Source organism: Andrographis paniculata, unplaced genomic scaffold, assembly GCF_009805555.1.
Source record: "Andrographis paniculata isolate CXL003 unplaced genomic scaffold, ASM980555v1 Contig5END, whole genome shotgun sequence".
Taxonomy (NCBI): Eukaryota; Viridiplantae; Streptophyta; class Magnoliopsida; order Lamiales; family Acanthaceae; genus Andrographis; species Andrographis paniculata.
In genome coordinates, this window is record NW_026137595.1 from 1,771,107 (window position 1) to 1,793,897 (window position 22,791).

A 22,791-nucleotide genomic window follows, 5' to 3' on the forward strand; every position below is an offset into this window, starting at 1 on the left:
ATGGGGAAAAGGGAGCAGACCCATGTTTTGATCAGAGTCTCCACCGCCAAATTCAATTTCAGGACAAGTTGGTGGCTTGTTTTTTCCATTCATTTCATCATCTGCACTGCACTGCACTTTCCACTGCACACAAAAGTGAGAAAGATCATTATATCAGTGGTCCATTTTCCCAAATTTGGCATCTTCCTATGAGATCAGATCAGATTAGATTCAGAGACACACACACCCCTCTCTCTCTCTCTCTCTCTCTCTTCTTCTTCTTCTTTCTCTTTCTCTCTCTACTATTGTCAGCTCCAACAACTACTACTACCTCCCATCAGCTTCTTATAATACTATTTCATTCATGCTTTCATATAGAGTAAATTCATTACATTCCTTACCTTACCTGTGTTCTTTTGGCTTTTCCCTTGCAGGCTTAAAATGTGTAGTAGCAGTAGCAGTAGGGGGTTGTGGCCCCCACCTTACACATCATGGCCTGTAAAATTTTGGAGAGAACACAAAATGGGAAAGAAGATGGTGAGTGAGATTCAACCCCATATGCTCTTTTATAATGAATGGCAACCAAACTCACCCATTTTGGGCCACTTTTTGACATCAAGGGATGATCACATTTTTGAACCTCAGATATAAAGGACAACATAGGAGGAAGAACCATTTCATAACCATCGAATTCAAAGCTAGGAAGCATCAACAATTTTTAGCAGATCTTCATACATGAAGGCAAGCAAGGTTACAGGCACAACAAGTTTATGAAACTCTCATAATTACACAACATGAATCACTCACTGTCTATAAAATAGTTTCCTGGAAGCAGTCGCGCTTGGCGTTCTGGGAAAGGATAAATGTATACTAAAATCGAACGGCGGTTTCAAGCTCTAGTAAAGAATAATGTAAATTGGAGGAGAAGAATGTTGCTCACAAATTTAGGAGCAACCAAAGCATGTTCGCATTGAGAAAGGGCTGGACTCTCTAGGCTCTGGATCGGGCTCGATTTTCTTGCATGGAAAATGTTTCAAGAATGCTTTCACAGCTCCTTCAACCCCATCTTCATTTTCCATGGCCTTAGCAAGTTCTACGGCTCGCTCCTTCACCTGTGCAAGAATGTAATTGAGTTTTGCTGCATTGGAGCCAAGTGTATCTATTCCATTTATTGAATTTCAGAAAGAAATTAAACAAAGTTAAATAACATCAAACATGTGAAATTTGTTCATATGTTTTTCCAATGTGATACCATGAAGCAATAACTTTTGTTAAGACGTCAGCCTAATGATTAATGAGTTAAGTGCATAGAACTCTTTGAAATTTCAGATTTGTAATCCATAAAATGAAAGAAAGAAAGTAGATCAAAGTACCTTCTCATCCAGCATAAATTCAATTGCATCAACTAACTTTTTGAGAGAAAAATCGTCTACTGGAATCGGAGGAGGTCCAACACCTCTGCCATGTACTCTCTCCCCCCAGAAAGGTTGGTCGCCAAAGAATGGGACGATAGTGGTTGGACACTAAATAGAATATAAATAACAAGCTATCAGGTAGAGTAGCAGATGCGGGTTTCCACGCAATTTAAAAAAAAAAAAAAAAAAAAAAAAAAAGAAAACAAAATATACTCAAGCAAAACATAAATAGCAAGATCAGTAGTTCAATTTTTTATTTTTAATTACCGCAGCTTTAAGACCAGCAGCTGTTGTACCAGCGCCACCATGATGCACCTAAAACCATGTTGAAAATAATGAGAATCACTATTCAAGCTTTGATTTAATGTCCAAATGTGCAAGAAAGTTTCTTAGGGTTCTCAAAATTTAAGCATCATACACACCTAGAGTGCAAAAAATAAGCCAGATTGCTGCCAAAATACCCCATTGCAGTATTTGAAACATATACATATAATTTTTTTAGGTGCTGCTAGAAATGCATCGGAAGATGTTTTACACATTAATTATATCATAATGAGAAGAATACTTTCAAGACAAATATGTTAAGCATCAACTAGTATATACACATTCAAGATTCGTAACAAAATTCCCTTTTATCTTTTAAAGTTAGATTAAACAAAAAAAAAAGAAAAAAGAAGAAATAATTTTGTATTTAAAAGTAGTATCGATACAACAATTTCACAGAAAAACTAACCACTGCAGCACAATGTGGGAACAGCCAGTCATGAGGACAATTGTCCAACAGATACACAAAGTCTTTTGCTTCTGCCACTGAGAACATTCATAAATTCTGCATGAGCTAAGGTAAATTGATAGTGAAATTTTAATTCATGGTTTGGCTAAAGAACGAAAAGAAAACTCACAGCTCCCAAGGCCACCCCAGCCTTTATTAATAATGCCTCTTTGTTTAGTTTTTTCTAAAGCTTCAACAATAATTTGAGTCATTTTTGCTGGTTCTTGAACAGGCTGAGATGATGAAGACAAAAAGACTGAACTTAGAGTTAAAATTAGACTGCCAAAACCCAATATCAAGAATAGAAAATGGTTGAGATGAACAAGGTGACTCTTTGTACTTACAAGACTGCCGAATCCAATATATATAGGCTTTGGACCAGCTTTTAACCAGTTCACAAGTGACTCAGGTGGCTCATAATTCGATGCAAGATCAAGGAAGCAAAATCCAACAACATCAACCTTTGGTCCCCAGTCTGCAAAATCATGAGTTAATTGGCAATTGTTACATAGATGAAGAATAGAGGTGCTAGTTTGTAATATGGTACATTGCTAATTCACTTGAGGAAGTTCAAAATTTCTTATCATCGAAGAAAACGACTACCTTTGGGCTTAGGAACAAGGTGGGGACTCCAGATATATCCATGAGGAATATCAGAGTCAGAGCCTTGAGATCCACTCAAATATGTGACTGGTCGCAGCTTTAACTTTTTTTTCCTAACATCATTTATCATGTCTCTTATTCCTAGCCAAATCAAGGAATCAACTATCTGATATGATAACTGCAAATTCATTCAAGAGTGTCACAGTAAGAAAGTTTAATGTAATATTCAATACAATAAGTATTGTAAACACACTCTGTATCCTGCTGATTGCTTAACACGCGATAAAGGATGTGGGAAGTCGACAGTTGGCCTGGCAGAAAACATAGCAAGCTGGTTAACAAAATGTACACACTTTTTAGTTATTTCCAACAATATCTTATTTATTTTGACAAGCATGAATAACAACTATATTTCCATCAAGGAGTCAAAAATATTAAAAGAAATCTTACGTCCAGGGCATCGTGAAAAATATATGAATCGGTATTTTCAGTGCTTCCGCAACATGCGTATGTCCTGTATTCTCAAAGTTAACAGGCAAAACACAATAATATTTGTCAGTCAACCAAATCAAGAAAAGGTGAGCTTGCATATAATAAATTATACCCACATTCTGAATTTATGTTACATGAATTTACAAATGAAGCCCATGGTACATGTTAAACAATGTTTTCTATAATTCCAAACCAGCAGCTTAAAGCAGTCCTTCCATCATTTGGGATATTCATTTATTCATCATCTATAAATCCGAAAGAGAATGTAAAATGCTGGTCTACCAATGATACAGCGTAGTAAATGTTCAATATAAATTCTGTATAATTCCAAATCAGCAGCTTGAAGCAGTCTTTCCATCATTTGGAATATTAATTTATTCTACATCTATAAATTCAAAAGAGAATGTGAAATGCTGATCTTAAAACAAGGAAACACAAAGGCAGGTACATCTAGTCATGCAATCTAACCATATGCAGGAGGATTGGCAATGATTGCATCAGCCTTGAACGAAATCCCAGAATCAATATCAGGCTCTCTACAAGCAGGAAGCAAAGAGCTAATTATGTCCTTCATCTGACTTCTTTGTACAGGTATCTCTGAAGGTCCAGAAGGTAGAAATCCTTTATTTTTCACCATATCTGAAGAAGAAACAGAGCATTTAGTCATCATTGTTTTGATATAACCATTAACACTAAATTAGAATCAAGATTTCTTTGTCCAGGCCAGAAACTCAATATGACTTTCTAATTGTCTTGCATATTTTTCTAAAGAGTTCAATCTTATTCCTAATACCACTTACTTAAGAATGAATTGTCTTATTTCAGCCTTCTTGTGGCCTTAGCTCAATAGGATTGTGCTAATAAACTTATTTGATTTCAGCACGTGGACTTTGATTTATCAAGATAAGTCCCCAATAAATTTTAGGAGGTAGCTTGGTTGTGGAGTCACCACTGAGCTTCTTGCAAGAGTTTGTGCGAGTTTTCTATCAACAGGTGTATTAAATATGTTAAAAACATAAGAATCTATCATGCAATATGACGAGAATGAAAATAAGAACTAGAAACTATTGAAAAGAAGAAGTATGAAAATTGTGCAAAACAAATAGCATCAAAGATTCAGAAAGTATATTCAGATAAATAAAGAGAACAAAACAACGAAACAGACAAGTTGGGGAGGAAGACTATGGAACTAGTGTGGCTTACAAAATGCCTCAGACTATTAGCAGAAAGAGCAAAGGCATACTGCAAAAAGAAATATCATCGAAGAAAGATAAATCTTCAAAACACCATCAAAGAAGGATAAATAAAAACCATGAGCCAACTAAAAATGATCAAGCCAGTGCCAGCATAAGGAAAGGCAGGGAAAACATACATTCAGCAAGAACCTTAGGATCCCCACCAAGCGGATAGAATTCTAACCCAGATGTCAGTACAAACTCTTTGAAATTGGAATGAGTAGCCAATCTAACACGATGGCCAAAATCCTGCATCAGAGCATCTCATCAACAAGAACCCAAAAGGTATTTCAGCAATAATACTGAAATTAAAATTGTTCAAGAAATTGTGTATCTTTGTGTTCAGAGCATTGCTTTGGAAAATATTGAATTGAAAACAAGTGTTAATATAATATATTCAATAAAAGTTGCTAGCACAAAAATAGGATTGAGTACATAAAGAAACATTCCCTTCAAGCCACTAAAAAACTTATCACAGGTTAAAGTTTACCAAGTAATTTCGCATACTTAGAAGTCAATATGCATTTGTATCATATTGAAACACATACCTGCAATTTTTTTCCAATGGCAACAAATGGCTGTACATCTCCACGTGTTCCAACTATAAGCATCACAATTTGCAATGGAGGAATGTATGGAAGTTCTGTTTCATCAATGGGCTCCTCATCCACTTGACCATGTATGCTTTCAGTTCCAACTCCAAGAGTTTCAGGTGTAACATCTCCAGATAATTCAAATTCTACTGTACCATCATTTTTAACAGTAGCAATTCTGTTCAACAATTGGAGCTGCAGAGTTTCAAATATTTAACGAAAATCCCAGGCCCACATTTCGTCTCACAACACGAACACTGTCTCTTACTTCTAAACAAAAGGTAGGCAAAATAATAGAATAATCTCACCTCTATTCCAGTATAATACGAAAGATTTACTTAACTCAATTATAAAATACTTAAGAAACGATTTACTTCAATCAATTATATATGAAAACTTCTGCCATCCCATGAATAAATAATTGAATACAGCATTGTGTTTAGCCAAATATTAAACACTAAACTAGAGGATTCAGTTACCCAATCTCACATACCACAATATATATGCATCCCTTAACTATAAGACAAGATTGGGGCCAGTTATTTATACCAATCTTTAAGCCTCTAGTTTCGAGATCACAGTAAGTGTAAACCATAAAATCATATATAACAGAAACTTGTTGAATTCAGAAACAATCAATATCAACCCATTGTATGTAAGTCAACAAACCGATCAGTAGAAACAATAACAGAAAGGATGTTTACTTTCTTCTGTGCAGACATCCGGTCGTCAAAAATTTGAGCAGCCTCTTCCGGCCGTATGTTGCAATGACTTTGCCTCTCCGTCTTGGATCGTTTTACCACCAGAGGTGGCTCTATCTTCACGTGGTTCGAAATTTCTGCCGGCATAGTATTTGCCCTAAACATACCTGCCCCGGCAATATCATCTGCAACAACTCTTTCATTACGAAATCACATCCAACAATACCAAAATCAAAAGGAAAACGTCCCATCAAACATGACCTCACGAACCATTACAAATGATTTATACAGATGTTTGCATCAAAAGTAAACCCTAAATTCACCTGAACACTTCCCGGCGCCATTGGAGAACAGAACAGTGTTGACAGGTCTACTATCGACCATAGCAGCAGTGACCCCAGCATCATCTTTCTCGAACTCCACAGAAACTTCACCGGAGCTCAGAGAAGAGTTCCCATCTCTAACCTGTTCTGCAGACGGCTCCACCTCCTTCGAACGACTCCGCGGTTGATCCAGATCTGCCGAAGCTTCCATTGACAATTATTTATCGATTTCACATGCACACATGTCTCACGTAGTGAACTCCTGAGTTCGTACGAGAATATCTGGAGAGGAGAGGAGAAGAGCGTCGCCGGAAAGTGGAACCAGATGGCGTGTAAAAAACCAAAAGACAGCAACGCCGGCGGCGAAGGCTTTTGTGGTCAATTCACAAAAAGTTAAAACAATCAGCTCTGTAGCAGTGAGATTGAACTTTGAACGCCACTACAGTAGTATCAGTGAAATTACCATTTAGCCCCTAGACTATGAGATTGCAGCAACGTCTTACACCCTGTTCCCCCTATTTTCTATATTTTCATCAAGTAACTTGTTATTTCTATTTTAAAAAATATAATTATGCACTTTAATCGTATTTTAAATTTTAAATTTTATAATTTTTTTAATTTTTATTAAATTATTTATTTATTTTAATTTTAATTTATAATTATTTTTACTAAATAATAATTATTTTTACTAATACATTTCTTAATTACTTACTAATTATACTTTACCTAAATTCTCGTGTCTACGGTAATACATCCATATTACATGAGACGAAGGGAGTATCTATTTTCTCGAATCATGCAAAGTGTAGCCGTTTGAAAGGCTATTTGGATTTTATAGCAAATTAATAAATTATATTCCCCCGATTTACTTTAAACACGAGGATTTATAAATAAATAGATAATTAATAATATATTAATAAAAAGATTTCATTCGTCTCATAATTAGGTATATATTATAAGTTATAAGGTATCTTTAATGTTAAATAGATAATACGATTACTAAAAAAAAAAAGAAAATTGATACTTTGTCGTTGGACGAACTAAAATAAAAAAATAAAACAAAAATAGTTTGGTATGGAACGGAATGAGTAGTTATCATATATATATATAATTATAAATTAAGATTAATATAAATAATTATATTAATTAAAATTATAAAAGAAATAAATTTAAAAATTTAAAATAGATTAAAGTTTGTAAAATATTTTTTTAAAAAAAGATGTGATATGAAATGTAGTACAGACAGAAATGACCATGTGACATGGTAAGTGGGATGGATGAGATAGTATTTTATTAAATAATAGAATTATGTAAAAAAATTTGACATTTTTATCATTTGTAAAAAGTAGTTAAAAGATTTAATAGTATATTTGTAAACAAATTAAAAATTAAAGATATTTTTATATTAATATATAATTATTTTTTAAAATAAAAAATAGATACTTCTAAATGTGACATGTGAAAATAATACTTTAAATTGAGACTAATTGAATAATTTTGTTGATAATTGCAATGATTTATTTGGTCGGGTTTTTTTATTTATAAAATATAATAAAAATATATTTTTAAAAAATACTCCCACATGGTGAATTGACACTTTGATTATTGACAAATTAATAAAGAGTAACGTTTGTTTTTTTACGTATAAATTTTTTAATATTAATATTATATTGGGTTGTTAAAAAAACAAAAATATTCTTATCAGTACCAATGGTACTCTTGTTTTGGGATGAATGAAAATGGAAAATAAAACCCAGATTGAGGGGTGGTATTATTTTATTACAATATTCGTCTATTTTATATTTATTTTTTATTATTATATTTAATATTAAAAATATCTTTATATTTGTATATATGTTTTTTTTTGTATAAATGTCGTAACATTAGTATTAGACATTAATAGAAGTATTGTTTAATTTGTATTATATTTTTATACAATAATTAATATTCAAAAATCAATACTTAAAAATTAAATGTGCCATAAGAGCCGGGCATAGGTAATATTTTTTATATAATTGATAATATTAATAGTTTTAAAATAAATTTAATACGTGTGATTAAAAAAATTTAGAATATGTATTTAAATCTTTTAAAAATTATATCTCAATAAAAAAATATATACAATATAAATATCATTTAAAAGAATTTACAATACAAGTAAATAAAAAATATATGTGTTTATTTATTTGTAATTAATAGTATAAACTAATTTTATAAAATATGTGGAGTTTTAAACATAGATAAAGAAAAAATATTTATTTTTTTATGAGAGAAATAGAAATAAGTTAGTTTTGAATTAGTATTGCATGTACGAAGGTATGTATGTTGTATAGTTAATTAAATTGATTTAGAGTTGTTAAATAAGTTATGATTTAGTAAATTTTACTCAAAATAGAAATGTATTGCTTGTTATTAAACATATAAAAAAATTTTTTAAAAAATAACAATTAAGATGGGACAGAATATGCTTTTGGATTTATTATTATTATTCTTTTCCTTCTAATTCAAAATGTCATTTGATCAAATTTAATACTCTGCAAACTATATCCGATAAAACAAATCACAATAAATGAACCATATGTGATCTCACGGTCATGAGTCCACTCTAACATTATCAGTCATTCTTCGTGGTACAACTATAATTTGAATGAAATAAACAAAATTTTCAAAAGATATACTCCATCCGTCCTAAAAAAATATTGTCTTGTTTTTATTTTTTTATTTTTTATTTTCGTTTGTCTGAAAACAATTGTTCTATTTCCTTGTTTAGTAATTCTGATATCTACTCTATAAAAAAGATTATTCATACTTTTCTAAACAATTCATAATTATTACTCTAACTTACTTTTTTAAAATATTTATAAAAAAAAAAAGTATTTTAGTCTTTTTAAATACTATTATTCATTGATTATCGTACTAACTTCCAACAAGACACTTCTTATGAGACAAAAAGAGTATTTTGAATTGAAACAGAGTGACTCAATCTGTCCTTAAGAATAATACAATTTTCTATTTTTGTTCGTCTAAACAAGGGTATTATTTTATAATTTATTTATTATACTATATACTTAATATAATAAACATTCTTACAATTATATAAATAACTTACTTTTATATTACATCGTAATAATACGAATATTTTTGGTTTTTTACTACAAACTATTATAACAATAATATTAAAAAATTTACTTTAAAAAATATATATATATTATTATGAAACAAGATAGTATTATTTCTAGATTTACCGTATTATCGGCCAATCAGCATTCTGAACAGGGTAAGTAGGAAGCTCCTAGAAAAAAATATAAAATAAAATACAATAAAAACAGCCAATCAGCAGTTTGAGCAAATTAGGTAGTCAATAATAAATTAATAAATTAATATATGAAGAACCGACCCCACTTCAATTGACACTGCGACACAGTTTCTGCGGCAGCCAGGCGAGATTTCGACGACGATTCCCGTAAGATTCCTCATATTTTCTTTACATTTTCTTCCGAGAGATTCGATTATCCACTGAAACTCCACAATCCATCTGCAGTTTTTGAAACGAAGACCATCTTTTGAAATGGAGAAAGCCATCAACAGACAGAGAGTTCTGCTGGGGCACCTCATCACTAGCCCGTGTTACGATCGCCACTCTCGTGAATCATCATCCCTTTATGTAAGTTTATTCCCCGCGGATTTGGCATTTTTTTTGGTATTGAATGCTACCAGTTGATCGTCGGCCATTTTAATTTGGCTAGGGTTAGGGATTGTTTCTGAATCATGCCTGTTTTTAGTACTATTGGTTGGTTGATGTATAAATGGCTGAAAAATATTTGTCCATTAAGACCGTGCGAAAGAACAATTTTGAGCCCTAAGGAATTGTTGAGGATCAAAATTGATTCGAGTGGCGATTGGAATAGTAATTGATGATTGTTGTATTGGTTTAATCATGAACGCCTTTATTGCCATGGCAGCCTTCTGTGTGTTTGGCTGGTGATGTTTCTGCTTATCGTAGAACTGCTGCTTTTGGAGATGATATCGTCATTGTCGCGTGAGTTCATTTCCTCTTAGAACTCCATTTTTGTACATTCTCTCAGCATTCTGCAAATTTATTCTGCAATTCACATATATATATATATATGTATGTAATTATGTATCGTTTGTGTATCATCATGTCTTCCAGAGCTTGTCGAACAGCCATTTGCAAATCTAGAAAAGGGGGATTTAAAGACACTCTTCCAGATGATTTACTAGCTGCTGTGCTGAAGGTGAGTTTTTGTGCTAATCGAAGCCGAATTCCCCGAGCATTGTAATGTAAATTCCGAAACATTTTTTTGAGTTTTGCATTTAACTGATGTCAACTCTTGATTTCGGTGCAGGGTTTGATCGACAGAACGAATCTGAATCCAGCTGAGGTTGGAGATATAGTGGTTGGAACTGTTCTTGCTCCAGGTTCTCTAAGAGCTATCGAGTGCCGGATGGCTGCATTCTATGCCGGTTTTCCTGGTATTATCATCTTTACTTTCTATCGGCTTTTGTTTCCTATTTCCAAGATTAGTGGTCAGCACAAACAATCGAATCCTCTGCCTGTCATGAGCATGTTCTTGACTAGATCTTATTTTATTGTTTCGCCAGATTCTGTACCGATTAGAACTGTGAACAGACAATGTTCCTCTGGCCTTCAAGCTGTTGCCGATGTGGCTGCCTTCATACAAGCTGGATATTACGATATCGGTAAACAGGAAACTAAACACTCTTCTAGTTTGCATCCATCCCTAACTTTTGTTTTGGTACAGGTGTTGCGGCCGGGTTGGAATCCATGACTGTGGATAATGTCGACCCATTGAAGACGGTTAATCCAAAAGTACGTACAAGTTTGTCCTATCTCCTGTCTCTGTTCGATGTTGTTTTCATCAGTTTGGAGACGAGCTTTTCTGTTCACAGGTTGAGATTTTCGCTCAAGCCCGCGAATGCCTTCTTCCGATGGGCGCCACTTCTGAAAACGTCGCAGAACGCTATGGAGTGACGCGCGAAGAGCAAGATCAAGCTGCGGTGAATTCAGAATTGATCGATTCATTCACATTGCGACGAGAAAAATTTATGTGAAACTCACTTTAATTCAACAGGTCATCTCCCATGAGCGCGCTGCAGCTGCTGCTGCCTCCGGGAAATTCAAAGAAGAAATAGTTCCGGTTTCTACAAAGGCACAACGAAATTCTTGAAGAAAACTATCGTAATTTGTGTAATTGCATCATGCTTACCAACTGTTTTTATACTCTGTAGATTGTCGACCCGAAAACTGGCGAGTTGAAGCAGGTTACGATCTCAGCCGACGATGGCATTCGCCCGGGAACGAATATGAGAGATCTGGCGAAACTGAAACCTGCATTCAAGAAGAATGGAACGACAACTGCTGGTAATGAATCGATCTGTCGATTTCTGTTCTTACCTGTTTAAACGAAGCATCTCGATTCGCTACGTCTCAGGGAATGCGAGCCAGATCAGCGACGGTGCCGGGGCAGTTCTTCTCATGAAACGAAGCTTGGCGATTCAGAAGGGACTTCCGATCCTCGGAGTATTCCGGTGCAGTAGATACTACGCTTTGTCGATTCATCGAAACCGATCGTTACGTAATTTCATTTTTTGAGTCGAGTTAATTTCGCAGGAGCTTCGCTGCCGTCGGGGTGGAACCGGGCGTCATGGGCATCGGCCCTGCGGTTGCGATTCCCGCCGCCGTCAAGTCAGCTGGTCTGAACCTAAGCGACATCGACCTATACGAGATCAACGAGGTATTACGCTACGTGTAAAAAGAAAACGAAAACATTAAACGCAGCGTTATACGACAATTACAATTCGAATTGCAGGCGTTCGCGTCACAGTATGTCTACTGCATCAAGGAACTCGGGCTCGACGTTGAAAAGGTTAACGTCAACGGCGGAGCGATGGCGCTCGGGCATCCTTTGGGGGCTACGGGTAATAAAACTTACGGCATTTTATCCGTATCAACGGTTTTGTCGTAAATACGATTCGTAGTTCGTGAAAATCGAGCGACTGGATTTATTACAGGAGCGCGTTGCGTGGCTACGCTGCTTAACGAGATGAAGCGCCGGGGTCGGGACTGTCGTTACGGCGTAATATCGATGTGCATAGGTAGATAAGATTTTTTTAACCCCGTGTAACTTTTTCTTTTTTGGCAAGTTATTATGTTTGGTTGAAAGTTCTAATAAATGTGCGTTGGGAGAGCAGCGATTGCGGATTTTGAAGATAGTAAATGTTGAATTGGTTTTTTGTAGGGTCGGGGATGGGTGCCGCCGCCGTGCTGGAAAGAGGGGACGGCGCCGACGAGCTGTGTAATGCACGCGCCGCCTCAGGCGGGAGGTTCTTGTCGAACGATGCTAAGTGAATTATGTGGTAAAGTTGTGGTTGTGAGTCTGTGAGAGACGATGTTAAGGTTGTCTTTCGAGCATTGGCTTGTCAGAACAGTGAAAACTGAAACGGTTTAATAATAATAATGATAATAATAATAGAACTCTTCCTAAGAAGATGTATCTATTTTTCTATTTTAATCCGTCTCATTCTATCTAACATTACAAATACCCTTACAATTTTCAATATATTATACAAATGTCATTATCTTTATATCACATATATTAATAATGTTATTTTAATGTTATTTTAGTTATTTCTATTTTATTCCTACTATATATAATATAATACTAATATTTCTAAAATTACGTGTAAAAAATAAATGAATATTTATTTATGGAACGGAGGGAGTATTATTTTTTATTTTTGTCCGATCAAAAAATATATATCATTTTCTAATTTAATAATTGTACTATATATTTACCATAATTCATACCTTTTCAATTTCTAATATATTACTCCCTCCGTCCCACATACCATGTCCACATTACCATTTCTGTCCGTCCCACATACCATGTCACTTTCATTTTTTTGGAAAATGATTACACCTTTTAATCTCATTTTAAATTTTTTAATTTTTTTTTTTTAATTTAAATTAAACTAGTTATCTTAATCTTAATTTATAATTATTTATATTATAACATAATTATTTTCACTAACATTTTTTATTATCTACTAATTACACCCCTCCTAAAATACCGTGTCTACAGTGTAGCAGACACGGTATTTAAGGAGGGAGTACAAATTAGACATTTTTGTTTTTAATATCAATATTAAAAAATCTAGTAAATGTTACTTTTTTTTCAGGACGAAGGTAATGATATAGTAATATTCGATTCTCGTTAATGTTTTTAATATTTTTTATTATACAATTCAATTTTATTTTTTTCATAAAACTTTTATGTATAATTTTTTTCAAACATCACTTCACATAATCAATACTAACAATTCTAATTTAGTAATTGTTACTTGTATATTACACAAATATCATTACTTTTATATTACACAACACTAACAAAAGTATTTTTTATTTTATTTTTATTACAAATCAGTACGATATTAATACTAAAAAGTTAAAATGATATTCTTTTTACGAGACAACAAGATATATTATTATATATTCCCTCCGTCCCATATTTATATATCCATTTGCTTTTTGCACGGAGTTTTAGAAATATTAGTATTATATTGGGATAAAGCAGAAATAAAGGTAAAAAACTAAATTAATCATATTAGTATCGTATGATATAAAGGTAATGATATTTGTGTAATATATTGTAAAGTAGATAGTACAATTATTAAAAATTGAAATAGATACTTTGTTATGAGATAGATCAAAATAAAAAAAAAATAAAAAAATGGATAGATTGTCAAGGGAATGAGAGAGTATTTCACTTATTTTTATCCTTGTAGATACGAAATTTTTAAAAAATTGATATAATTAAAAATTATATTAATTAAAATAATTAGAATCCAATACAAATAATTATGTATTAAAATTAAAATAATTAATTAATTTAATTAAAATAAAATATTTATAGATTATGAAATATAGAATAAAATTAGAGAATATATAAATATTTTTTAAAAAGTAGACAAAATATATGAGATGAATTATATAACAAGCTAGGCTAGTTATATTGAGAGAAAGAGAGTATAATCAAATGCCTAATATTTAACTATATCAAAATTTAAAAAATGTCTATTCGGATGATAGTGTTAATATAGAATCCAAACACATCATTAGTATAAAAAAATATTAGTAATAAAATACACTTAAATTGTTACAAATAATAACAACAACAAAACCAATAATAATAATAATAATAATAATAATAAAACTTGAACTCCAAAAATAAGAATAAAAATAAAAATGATTATCTACCAACCATGTCCTCACCTGGAGAGCGGACAATCAAAATACAGAACTTGGACCATAGTCATCAAAATTTCCCCCTCAATCTTGGAAAGGTCATTGAATGTCCAAATTTGTTCTCTTGTGAATTTTACCTTTTATTTATTTTATTAATTTTTACAACATAATTTTCGTAAAAATAAATACATACAAGTCCCATGAAGAATAGTTTAATGGTGACAAATCATACCTTTAAATTTCGAGGCCTCCAAATCTTGTCTACGAATTTTCACATTATATATAAAAAATGCTAAATTATACAAAATTCATGTGTCGTTTCATGAAATTGTATGAAATCCCCCGTACTTTTAAAATTGTATCAAACTCCTTCGTAGTTTTATAGACAGAAGGAGTTTCATAGACTTTGGTCTAACCCCTAAATCGTCCTTATTCAAGGGTATTTGACCTACATGCGTTCAAACTGCAAATAAATTTTAGAATTTTAATTTATAAACCCCTGAAATTACAAATATATATTTTTTTATATTTACCCTAAAAAATAGTAAATATACTAAAAAATAGCTATTTTTCTCAAATTTTAAAAGTTTATTTTCACTATTTTTTAAGCTAAATATATATATAAAAATATAAATATATTTGTAATTTTAAAAATTTAGAAATTGAGTATCTAATATTTATTCGCAGTTTGATCGTATTTAAATCAAATACCGAGGGAATTAGACGCAAAGTCTATGAAACCACGAGGAAGTTTAACGCAATTTTAGAAATATAGAGAATTTAGTGCAATTTCACGAAACCACACGTGAATTTTGTGCAATTAAACCTATATAAAAATACAAACAAATAAAATCAACAGCACACAGCACACCAACCATGTCATGTAAATTAGTTCACAAGAGTATATAAAAAACAATCCAAATCCAAATCCAAAAGCAGGTTTTAAATGAAGAAATTCTCCATACCTAAAACATCTGTACATTAATTCATAATTCATATCATTATTATTTTTATTTCATTTCCTGCTTCCCACATTTTCTTCTGCTGCATTCCTCCAACATCTATCTGCAACATAATCCAATCAGAAGAAGCAAGAAACATATATTTTTAGTTTATTATTATTTTATTTTATTTGATATTTCAAAAAATATATATATATATATAAAATGTAAAAATCTTTGGTAAAATCCACAAAAGAACACAACAGCTTTACCAGGACAATGCAGCCTCAAGTTGCATCAGGGCACCCTACTGCTGATCCTCCTCCTCCTCCGACCTCGTCAGCCGCCGACGCCGTCTCCGATTCGGAGACCCATCTTCGTTCAAATCGCCGACAACATTCACCTCCCGCTCATTCTCCTCCTCGTCGTCATCTTCCTCGTCGTCATCGTCGTCATTCTGAAGACCCAGCAAATTCTCCCCCCACAAATACCGCCGCCTCGAAAGTGCTCCGACGGCTCGGCGGTGCCTCGGCAAAACTCTCGGCCTGGCGCCTCGTAACTCAGCTCCCGGATCCATCGACCCGATCATGTGAAACAAGAAAAACGTGCTCAGCCACCGCCCGCCTTGGCCAGCACCGCCACCGCCACCACGATCCCTTTCTACGTTCAGTCTGTCTCCGTTTTCGATCACATAGTCTCCGAGCACAACCGCACCCGGCATTGCCGACTGGATCGCACTGACAATATCGTTGTACTCTCTTTGGTCCTCGAGGCGGCGCCACGCCCTTTGCCTCGACGGATCGACATCGGCCGGGCGCACCGTCGGATGCACCCGCCGAGCATGGCGGCGCAGCTCCCTGTAGTTACCCGTAAACAAGCACGAGTCGCGCGAACAGCTTCGGGACTTGAGGTTCAGGTACTTTCTAGCATCTTCCACAACTTTCCAGCCGAGAACCGTTCCGCGGCATAAAGGGCATCTCAGATTTGACCAATCTTCCGACTTCTCGATGCTATTATCCCCAAGATCACCGCTTCCGATTATCGCCGCCGCCGCCTGCACTCCCGAATCAAAGTTCACATCTTGCCCGCCGCTTCCGGACCCTTCCGCCGCACCCACACCCATCTCCGCCGCAGATTCAGTTCCCGTCAAATCAACTTGAAAACCACTAGCTTGAATCCAAGTTTCCAAGTCAACAGGGCCATTCGAAACGTCGATCGAATCATTAAGAGCTTCTGGTGGTGGAATTGGAGGCGGCAGAGATGAGGGATCTGCAATTTCTTCTTTCAGTTTCTTGAATCGATCCAAGCAATTCGAATGCCGGTAACTCGTATCGCAGATGTACGAGCGGCAGCCTTGGCTATGAGAACTGCAAATCAAAAGGACAGCATTGTGTGGATGATCCATGCATATGGGACACGAGGTGTCGTCCCATTCCTTGATCAGTGCAGAGACATCCGAATCGTTCGATAGGCTTCGTTTCCTACTAGCCATCTATGTGGGGCTGAAATATTTTACTGATGTAATGAATTCATTAGCATTCGAGGTCAAACTCCATAGAAATGCAAGAAAAATCGACCGAGTAGAATTTAAGTAGGCTTAAATTGACAACAGAAATAGCACATAGCCAACAAACATTCACGAAAATGGCACACACGTGCGTCTGTGTTTATATATATATATATATATGCATAAAAGTCGCAAAAATCACAAATATAACAGACAATACATCAAAATACCCAATGTTATGCACCATCGTTGTTTCCAATTAAAAAAACAAACTCATTTTTCATACAAAATATCAAATCTAACAAATATTTCACTTGAAAAAAAAAAAAAAAAAAAAAAAACCAAAAACGAAAATATACAAAACACAAACAAAACACACCTATAGTGCTTCCTATGATGTCTTGTAAAAATTGACGGCTAAAGAAGCAACAAAAAACTCTTGTTTGTTACCATGGTTACACCTAACCATGAACAAACTCAAATCTAACTGAGGTAAAAAAGATTCAGAATCTGAAGAAAAGAATCCGAAACAAGTAGCTAGATAATGATAATTAACAAATCTCAATGTTTTCGTAAGATTCCATTCAGTTTTATCATACCCCCAATGCCTACTAAACACCCGAATAAACAAAAACAGAATAAAATCCAGAAATATGGACATGGATAAAAACAAGGTTCAGATATCAAAACACGCCCATGCTAAAGATTAAAAAATTCAAGAGTATAACACGAAAAACTTGATATGCAGATGGATTATTCACTTAATTCTCAAGAAAGCACCATGAACAAACAGAAATCAATTATGAGGCCACAAAGAATCCAATAATATAAGCTAAGAACAATAATGACTTTGAAGAACATAACACTACTGACCATTTCATTCTGCACTTACCGTATAAAAAAGGGAAAGAGGTGTTGTCCTTTTACCGGCAGCTTTCGAATCCTATAACAAGAGATTCTAACCTTGTATGAATCGGATTAGCTAAATGAAGTACTAGAGAATCCTTAGTTGACTTCACTGGATATTCGTTTGCCACTTGTCTCGATCATCAATAAATAACAAATTAGATAGTCTTATAATCTTGGAGTGATATCGTCTTAAATTAAATATATTTCAAATATTTTGGATCTACAATCGCCAACGAGTCCCACAACCTGCAGTTAGCATTGCAGATTGATCATTTGCATAACTCATCCAACTTCACAGTCAAAGAGCAATTAGGCAAAATCACACAAAGAATGAATAAAACCAAAAGAAGAATCGAACCAGCAGCAACAATCAATTCGGACGACAATGAAGAATAAATGAAACTTACAAATATAAGATTAATCATGAATGGCATGCATCTAAATCACCTCATCATATGACACTTTGCTCTACAAAATCTCACAATGATAAGAATCCAATTTACTGAATTAAACTATGAATTAACAAACAATTTTCTGCTATATATAGTTCTATGCAAGTTGAAATCATCTAACCAAACATCCCCAATCTTCAAACACTAACACCAAATCAAATCCCCACACACACACACACACACACAAAAAAGAGAGACAATCTTATGAGGCTTTGTTATTTCTTAAAAAATTCATAATAATACACAAAAGAGTTATTTTCATTGTCAACATAAAGAAAACCCTAGATCCAACAAAAATCCCCATTTCTTATCATCAGACTTGACCAACTCTGTAAAACATATAAAGATTCTTCGTTTCTTTTCAACGAATCAATCGGCAGATTATTGTACAAACTTGCCCATAAACGCACAAGCACAACTGCAAAGAATCGGCAACAATCTAGAGAGAAAGGCATCAAATTCAGACAAACTGAAAATAAATTAGCACAGAAATGTCCAGCATGAAATAAATCGAGAAATTGAAACTGTAGAATTACAATTCGCAGAAATTAGTGATGATCTGGAGATTATCCTTCGACCTAACTTTGTATGAAGATTAAATCTACACAAATTTTTTTGGGTGGAATTCACGCGATTGCGTTCGATGAAAGAGGGCCATGGGAAATCAAGGAATTGTTCGCAAGGTTTTCTGGGGTATGATAAATACCATTTGGTAATTATTTTATTTATTTATTATAATTATATTATATTATATTATTATTATTATTATTATTATTATTACTATTATTATTTTACATGAGATTTCGCTTTTTTGTCACCTAAATATAGATTATTACTCCTTCCGTCTCAATGCCGTGTTTCTATAATTAAGTAAATAATTAATACTCTCTCCGTCCAGTACAAAATATATACATTTATTTTTAGTGTTGTGTTTAATAAATAATACTCCATCCGTCTCAGATACCATGTCACGTTGTCGTTTATTTCCGTTCTATATACTATGTCAATTTCTTTTTTTGAAAAATGATTACAGACTTTAATTTTATTTTAAATTTTAAATATTTTTTTAAATTTTAATTAAACTAATTAGTTATCTTAATCTTAATTTATAAATTATTTATATTATAGGATAATTATTTTCACTAATATATTATTAATTATCCACTAATTAGCAGACAACGTATCTGGGACAGAGAGTGTAGTATTTTAATTATAGTGAGTAATTAAAAATAGTGTAATAATATTTTCGCTTTTACTTTTTGGTGTAAAAATAATGATGTGATGTAAAATAAGAGTATTTGTAAAAAAAATGAGATTTTTAATGAAATATTTATTTTTTAATTAAATATCCCAATATATAAATATGTATATTTTGTACCGGACGAATAAAATAATATATTTGTGAAAATAATTATTGTATAATATAAAATAATTTTATATTAAAATTAAAATTAAAATTTTAAAATAAAATTAAAGAGTATAGTTCTTTCTAAATAAAAAATGACATAATAAGTTACACAAACTTAAATGAAAAGGAAACATGATATATATAGGACTGAGGGATTAATGTTTTTCCAATCACATATTTATATTGAAATTCATGTTAAAAAATTTAGATATTGGAAAAATAATAAATAAAAAATAAAAGTATAATCATAATATACTAATATATGTGGGAAAAAAATCATATATTTCCTTTGTCGCAAAAGTAAGTATCAATTTGCTTTTTACACATAGTTTTAGAAATATTAGTATTATATTGAGATATAATAGAAATAAAGTATAAATGACTAAAATAACCTTATTAGTATGTGTGATATAAAGGTAATGACATTTGTGTAATATATTGTAAGTTGTAAGAATATTTGTAATATTAGGTAGATAGTACAGTTACTAGAAAAAGAAATGAATACTTTGTTATGAGACGGACTAAAATGGAAAAATGAATACTTTGTTATGAGACGGAGGAAGTATTACTATCAAAATATTTTTTAATTTTTATCTAAATTACAAATATATTACTTATATATAATTAATTTATAGATTAAAGTCAGAATATCAAAAAAGTTTAACCATTTTTATTAATTAATAAAATATTATTCTCTCAGTCCGACTTTAAAGGTTTTATATACTTTTTTTTTTCATTATTATACTTAAAATTAAAAATATTCTTATATTTGTATAATTTTTTATATTAATATCATTATAATAGTCCTATAATGCACCGGTAGAATTACTTTTGTCTTCTTTTTTATTTATACCATATTTTTATATAATAATTAGTATTCAAATATCAACACACAAAAATTAAATTAGACCATTGGAGTAGGACGAAAGTATTATTATTTTTTTAATTTATTATAAAATTTTAAAAAATAATTTAAAGTGGAACCGAAGAGAATATTAATGGCTTTGTTCATCCAACACTATTTTAAAATTGCATTCTTAAAAAATAATAGTAGTAGTAAACAATACAAAACATATTTTATAAAATAAAAAAAGTTTAAATACTTATTACAAAAATTAAAAAAATCAAATATTCAATTTAAAATAATATATTTTATATTTTTTACATGATTTTTTATATAACACGACAAAAAAATTATTTCATCTGCGAACGCTTTACCGTAAACATGGTTGGACCAAAATTGATGCTTTGATGCTTTGGAAACTCCAGGATCTAACACCAGATTAATCCAAACCATACGTTGTGTAGGGTCCATTCAGTGCAATGAACGGTGTAGATCAATTTACTCCTCCTACGTGTATCTCATATGGGTCCTTCAAAGGGTTTCAGCAGATTCTTGTAGCATTTACTTCAATTAAATAAAGAACATTTATGGGGAATAAATATGTTACTATAAATTTAAATATTAAAGAAAGTTAATTATGATTATGTTTACCTAAATAATTTTTTTACCGATTTCTAATATATATTATAAAGTCTATTTTATTATCTTAAAAAAAAATTATCCACACAATCTCACATTCTTGTCCATCTTGTTGTTCATACATTTTAATTATATTTTTATTTTTTATTTTTTTAATTTTAATAAATTAATTAATTATCTTAATGTATAATTATTGGTATTGCAATTACTTTTATTAATATATTTTAATTTTTTTATTAATTATATCACTCTTAAAATCTCATAACTACACTGTAACATAATAGTACATGAGAAGAAAAAGTAACTTTTTTAATATATCTAATACTTATTTTGTCCAGAACTATAGTTTGGGTTGAATTTGACACGAGATTTAAGAAATATTGATATTATATTGGTAATGGGTAAAAAGTATTGTAAAAGACTTTTTTTTGTCTTGGTGAGTATATTAGTGTAAAAAGTAGTGGCAATTGTGTAATAATAATGAAAAAGTAAATGTAGTTTTATAGTAATATAGTTATTTATGGAAATAAAACTATTGTTTTGGGGCGGACAAAGATGGTAAACAAGATTATTGTATTTGGACGGAGTATAATAGTTTTGTTTACTATTTTTGTCCGTCCCAAAATAATAGTCTTATTTTCATAAATAACCATATCAACTACTCTTATAACCATATCAACTACTCTTACTCTTTTATTATTATTACATATTTGTCACTATCTTTTACACTAATACACTAATAAGGACAAAAATGTCTTTTACCTATACTTTTTACTCACTATTAATATAATATCAATATTCCTTAAATCACAGGTCCAACACAATCAAGACTATATTTTCGAGACGAATATTCTAAATTTACTTATAAAAAGTAAATAAATAATTGAGACACGATGGAGTGAATATTATTATATTGATTATATTATTATTATAGTAAAAAGTAAAATGTAAAATGTACCCTTTTTTTTTTTTTTTTTTTATTTATATGGACTGCAATTATTAAAAATGAAAACTAAACTACTAATGAAAATAATAAAATTGATACATTAATTCTAGAGGAATTATTAAAGTAATGTTTAGTATACTGTTGATTTTAAGATGCTTTCCTTTTAATTCGATATGTCATTATATTTAATTTTTTTATTTTTTTATTTTTTAAATATGTATGTATGTATATTTTTAAGTTATTTAGGATATGTTTATTATTGAATTGTAAGTTTCATATCTAATAAGAATAAATATAGAATTGCAAATTATTAATTTCGATTAAAAATTTATACAAAGCAAATTTGAAAAATAGTAATTGCGGACCCACATCATAAAAAAATGTTAAAAATTGTAATTTCTCCGTCATCTAAATCTATACTAGTTTTTGTTAGTAGAATTTTCTTTTTTAAATTTTTTAAATAAAATTTTATATCAATTTTGTATTTTTTACTATAAAAAGTATCAATTTTTATATAGTTCTATTAAATCTGTACCCAATCAAATAAATATTAAATTTAATGATGAAAGTATATGCTACATTTGTCATTTAGTTATGTTCTCATCCTTTTTATAAAATAATATATATATAAAAAAATAAATCAGTTTTTAACAATTGAGTAGTAATATTTTATTAATATTATATAATTTAGATTTATTAAATAAATAGATATATACTACTCCCTCCGTCTCAGATACCGTTTCTC

At 31.6% G+C, this 22,791-nt stretch overlaps 3 protein-coding genes across 9 annotated transcripts; 1 reads left to right on the forward strand and 2 right to left on the reverse strand.

Moving 5' to 3' along the window:
* Positions 1–400: 400 nt before the first annotated feature.
* On the reverse strand, positions 401–6,522 carry LOC127258778 (sterol 3-beta-glucosyltransferase UGT80A2-like). 5 transcript variants are annotated; one of them, XR_007840360.1, is made up of 16 exons: positions 6,114–6,522; positions 5,794–5,975; positions 5,045–5,284; positions 4,634–4,745; positions 3,730–3,900; positions 3,220–3,283; positions 3,023–3,080; positions 2,770–2,947; positions 2,511–2,641; positions 2,297–2,399; positions 2,128–2,204; positions 1,662–1,709; positions 1,353–1,502; positions 920–1,091; positions 572–828; positions 401–475 (listed from the first exon to the last, which is right to left on the reverse strand). XR_007840360.1 is itself a non-coding variant. In XM_051285771.1 (15 exons), the coding sequence occupies exons 1-14, from the start codon at positions 6,322–6,324 to the stop codon at positions 924–926; spliced, it is 1,893 nt and encodes a 630-aa protein (XP_051141728.1). In that variant the 5' UTR covers positions 6,325–6,522; the 3' UTR covers positions 401–475; positions 920–923. The 5 variants fall into 5 exon arrangements, 1 of the variants encoding a protein (XP_051141728.1); XR_007840359.1 differs by having other exon boundaries at positions 572–1,091; positions 6,114–6,521; XM_051285771.1 differs by lacking the exon at positions 572–828.
* Positions 6,523–9,459: 2,937 nt separating this feature from the next.
* Positions 9,460–12,645, forward strand: LOC127259206 (3-ketoacyl CoA thiolase 1, peroxisomal-like). Its single transcript, XM_051286390.1, has 15 exons — positions 9,460–9,576; positions 9,655–9,777; positions 10,076–10,152; positions 10,285–10,369; positions 10,481–10,607; positions 10,737–10,835; positions 10,898–10,965; positions 11,046–11,153; positions 11,228–11,305; positions 11,385–11,517; positions 11,588–11,684; positions 11,767–11,890; positions 11,966–12,074; positions 12,168–12,251; positions 12,395–12,645. The coding sequence occupies exons 2-15, from the start codon at positions 9,682–9,684 to the stop codon at positions 12,502–12,504; spliced, it is 1,395 nt and encodes a 464-aa protein (XP_051142347.1). The 5' UTR covers positions 9,460–9,576; positions 9,655–9,681; the 3' UTR covers positions 12,505–12,645.
* A 2,544-nt stretch (positions 12,646–15,189) lies between these two features.
* LOC127258952 (uncharacterized) lies at positions 15,190–18,893 on the reverse strand. Of its 3 annotated transcripts, none has more exons than XM_051286046.1 (4): positions 18,746–18,893; positions 17,741–18,003; positions 15,614–16,843; positions 15,190–15,465 (listed from the first exon to the last, which is right to left on the reverse strand). In XM_051286046.1, the coding sequence occupies exon 3, from the start codon at positions 16,831–16,833 to the stop codon at positions 15,649–15,651; it is 1,185 nt and encodes a 394-aa protein (XP_051142003.1). In that variant the 5' UTR covers positions 16,834–16,843; positions 17,741–18,003; positions 18,746–18,893; the 3' UTR covers positions 15,190–15,465; positions 15,614–15,648. The 3 variants fall into 3 exon arrangements, with proteins under 3 accessions (XP_051142003.1, XP_051142004.1, XP_051142002.1); XM_051286047.1 differs by having other exon boundaries at positions 15,190–15,461; positions 15,614–16,856; XM_051286045.1 differs by having other exon boundaries at positions 15,614–16,856.
* Between the last annotated feature and the right edge of the window lie 3,898 nt (positions 18,894–22,791).

Excerpts from the sequence above, each read along its gene's own strand:
- LOC127259206 (XM_051286390.1), top strand. The coding sequence starts at position 9,682 with ATGGAGAAAGCCATCAACAGACAGAGAGTTCTGCTGGGGCACCTCATC. Across the intron at positions 10,370-10,480 it reads TACTAGCTGCTGTGCTGAAG|GGTTTGATCGACAGAACGAA; the intron begins GTGAGTTTTTGT and ends ATTTCGGTGCAG. Across the intron at positions 11,154-11,227 it reads AAGAGCAAGATCAAGCTGCG|GTCATCTCCCATGAGCGCGC; the intron begins GTGAATTCAGAA and ends TTAATTCAACAG.
- LOC127258778 (XM_051285771.1), bottom strand. The coding sequence starts at position 6,324 with ATGGAAGCTTCGGCAGATCTGGATCAACCGCGGAGTCGTTCGAAGGAG. Across the intron at positions 2,642-2,769 it reads CCTTGTTCCTAAGCCCAAAG|ACTGGGGACCAAAGGTTGAT; the intron begins GTAGTCGTTTTC and ends ATGATTTTGCAG. Across the intron at positions 1,092-1,352 it reads AATTTATGCTGGATGAGAAG|GTGAAGGAGCGAGCCGTAGA; the intron begins GTACTTTGATCT and ends ATTCTTGCACAG.
- LOC127258952 (XM_051286046.1), bottom strand. The coding sequence starts at position 16,833 with ATGGCTAGTAGGAAACGAAGCCTATCGAACGATTCGGATGTCTCTGCA.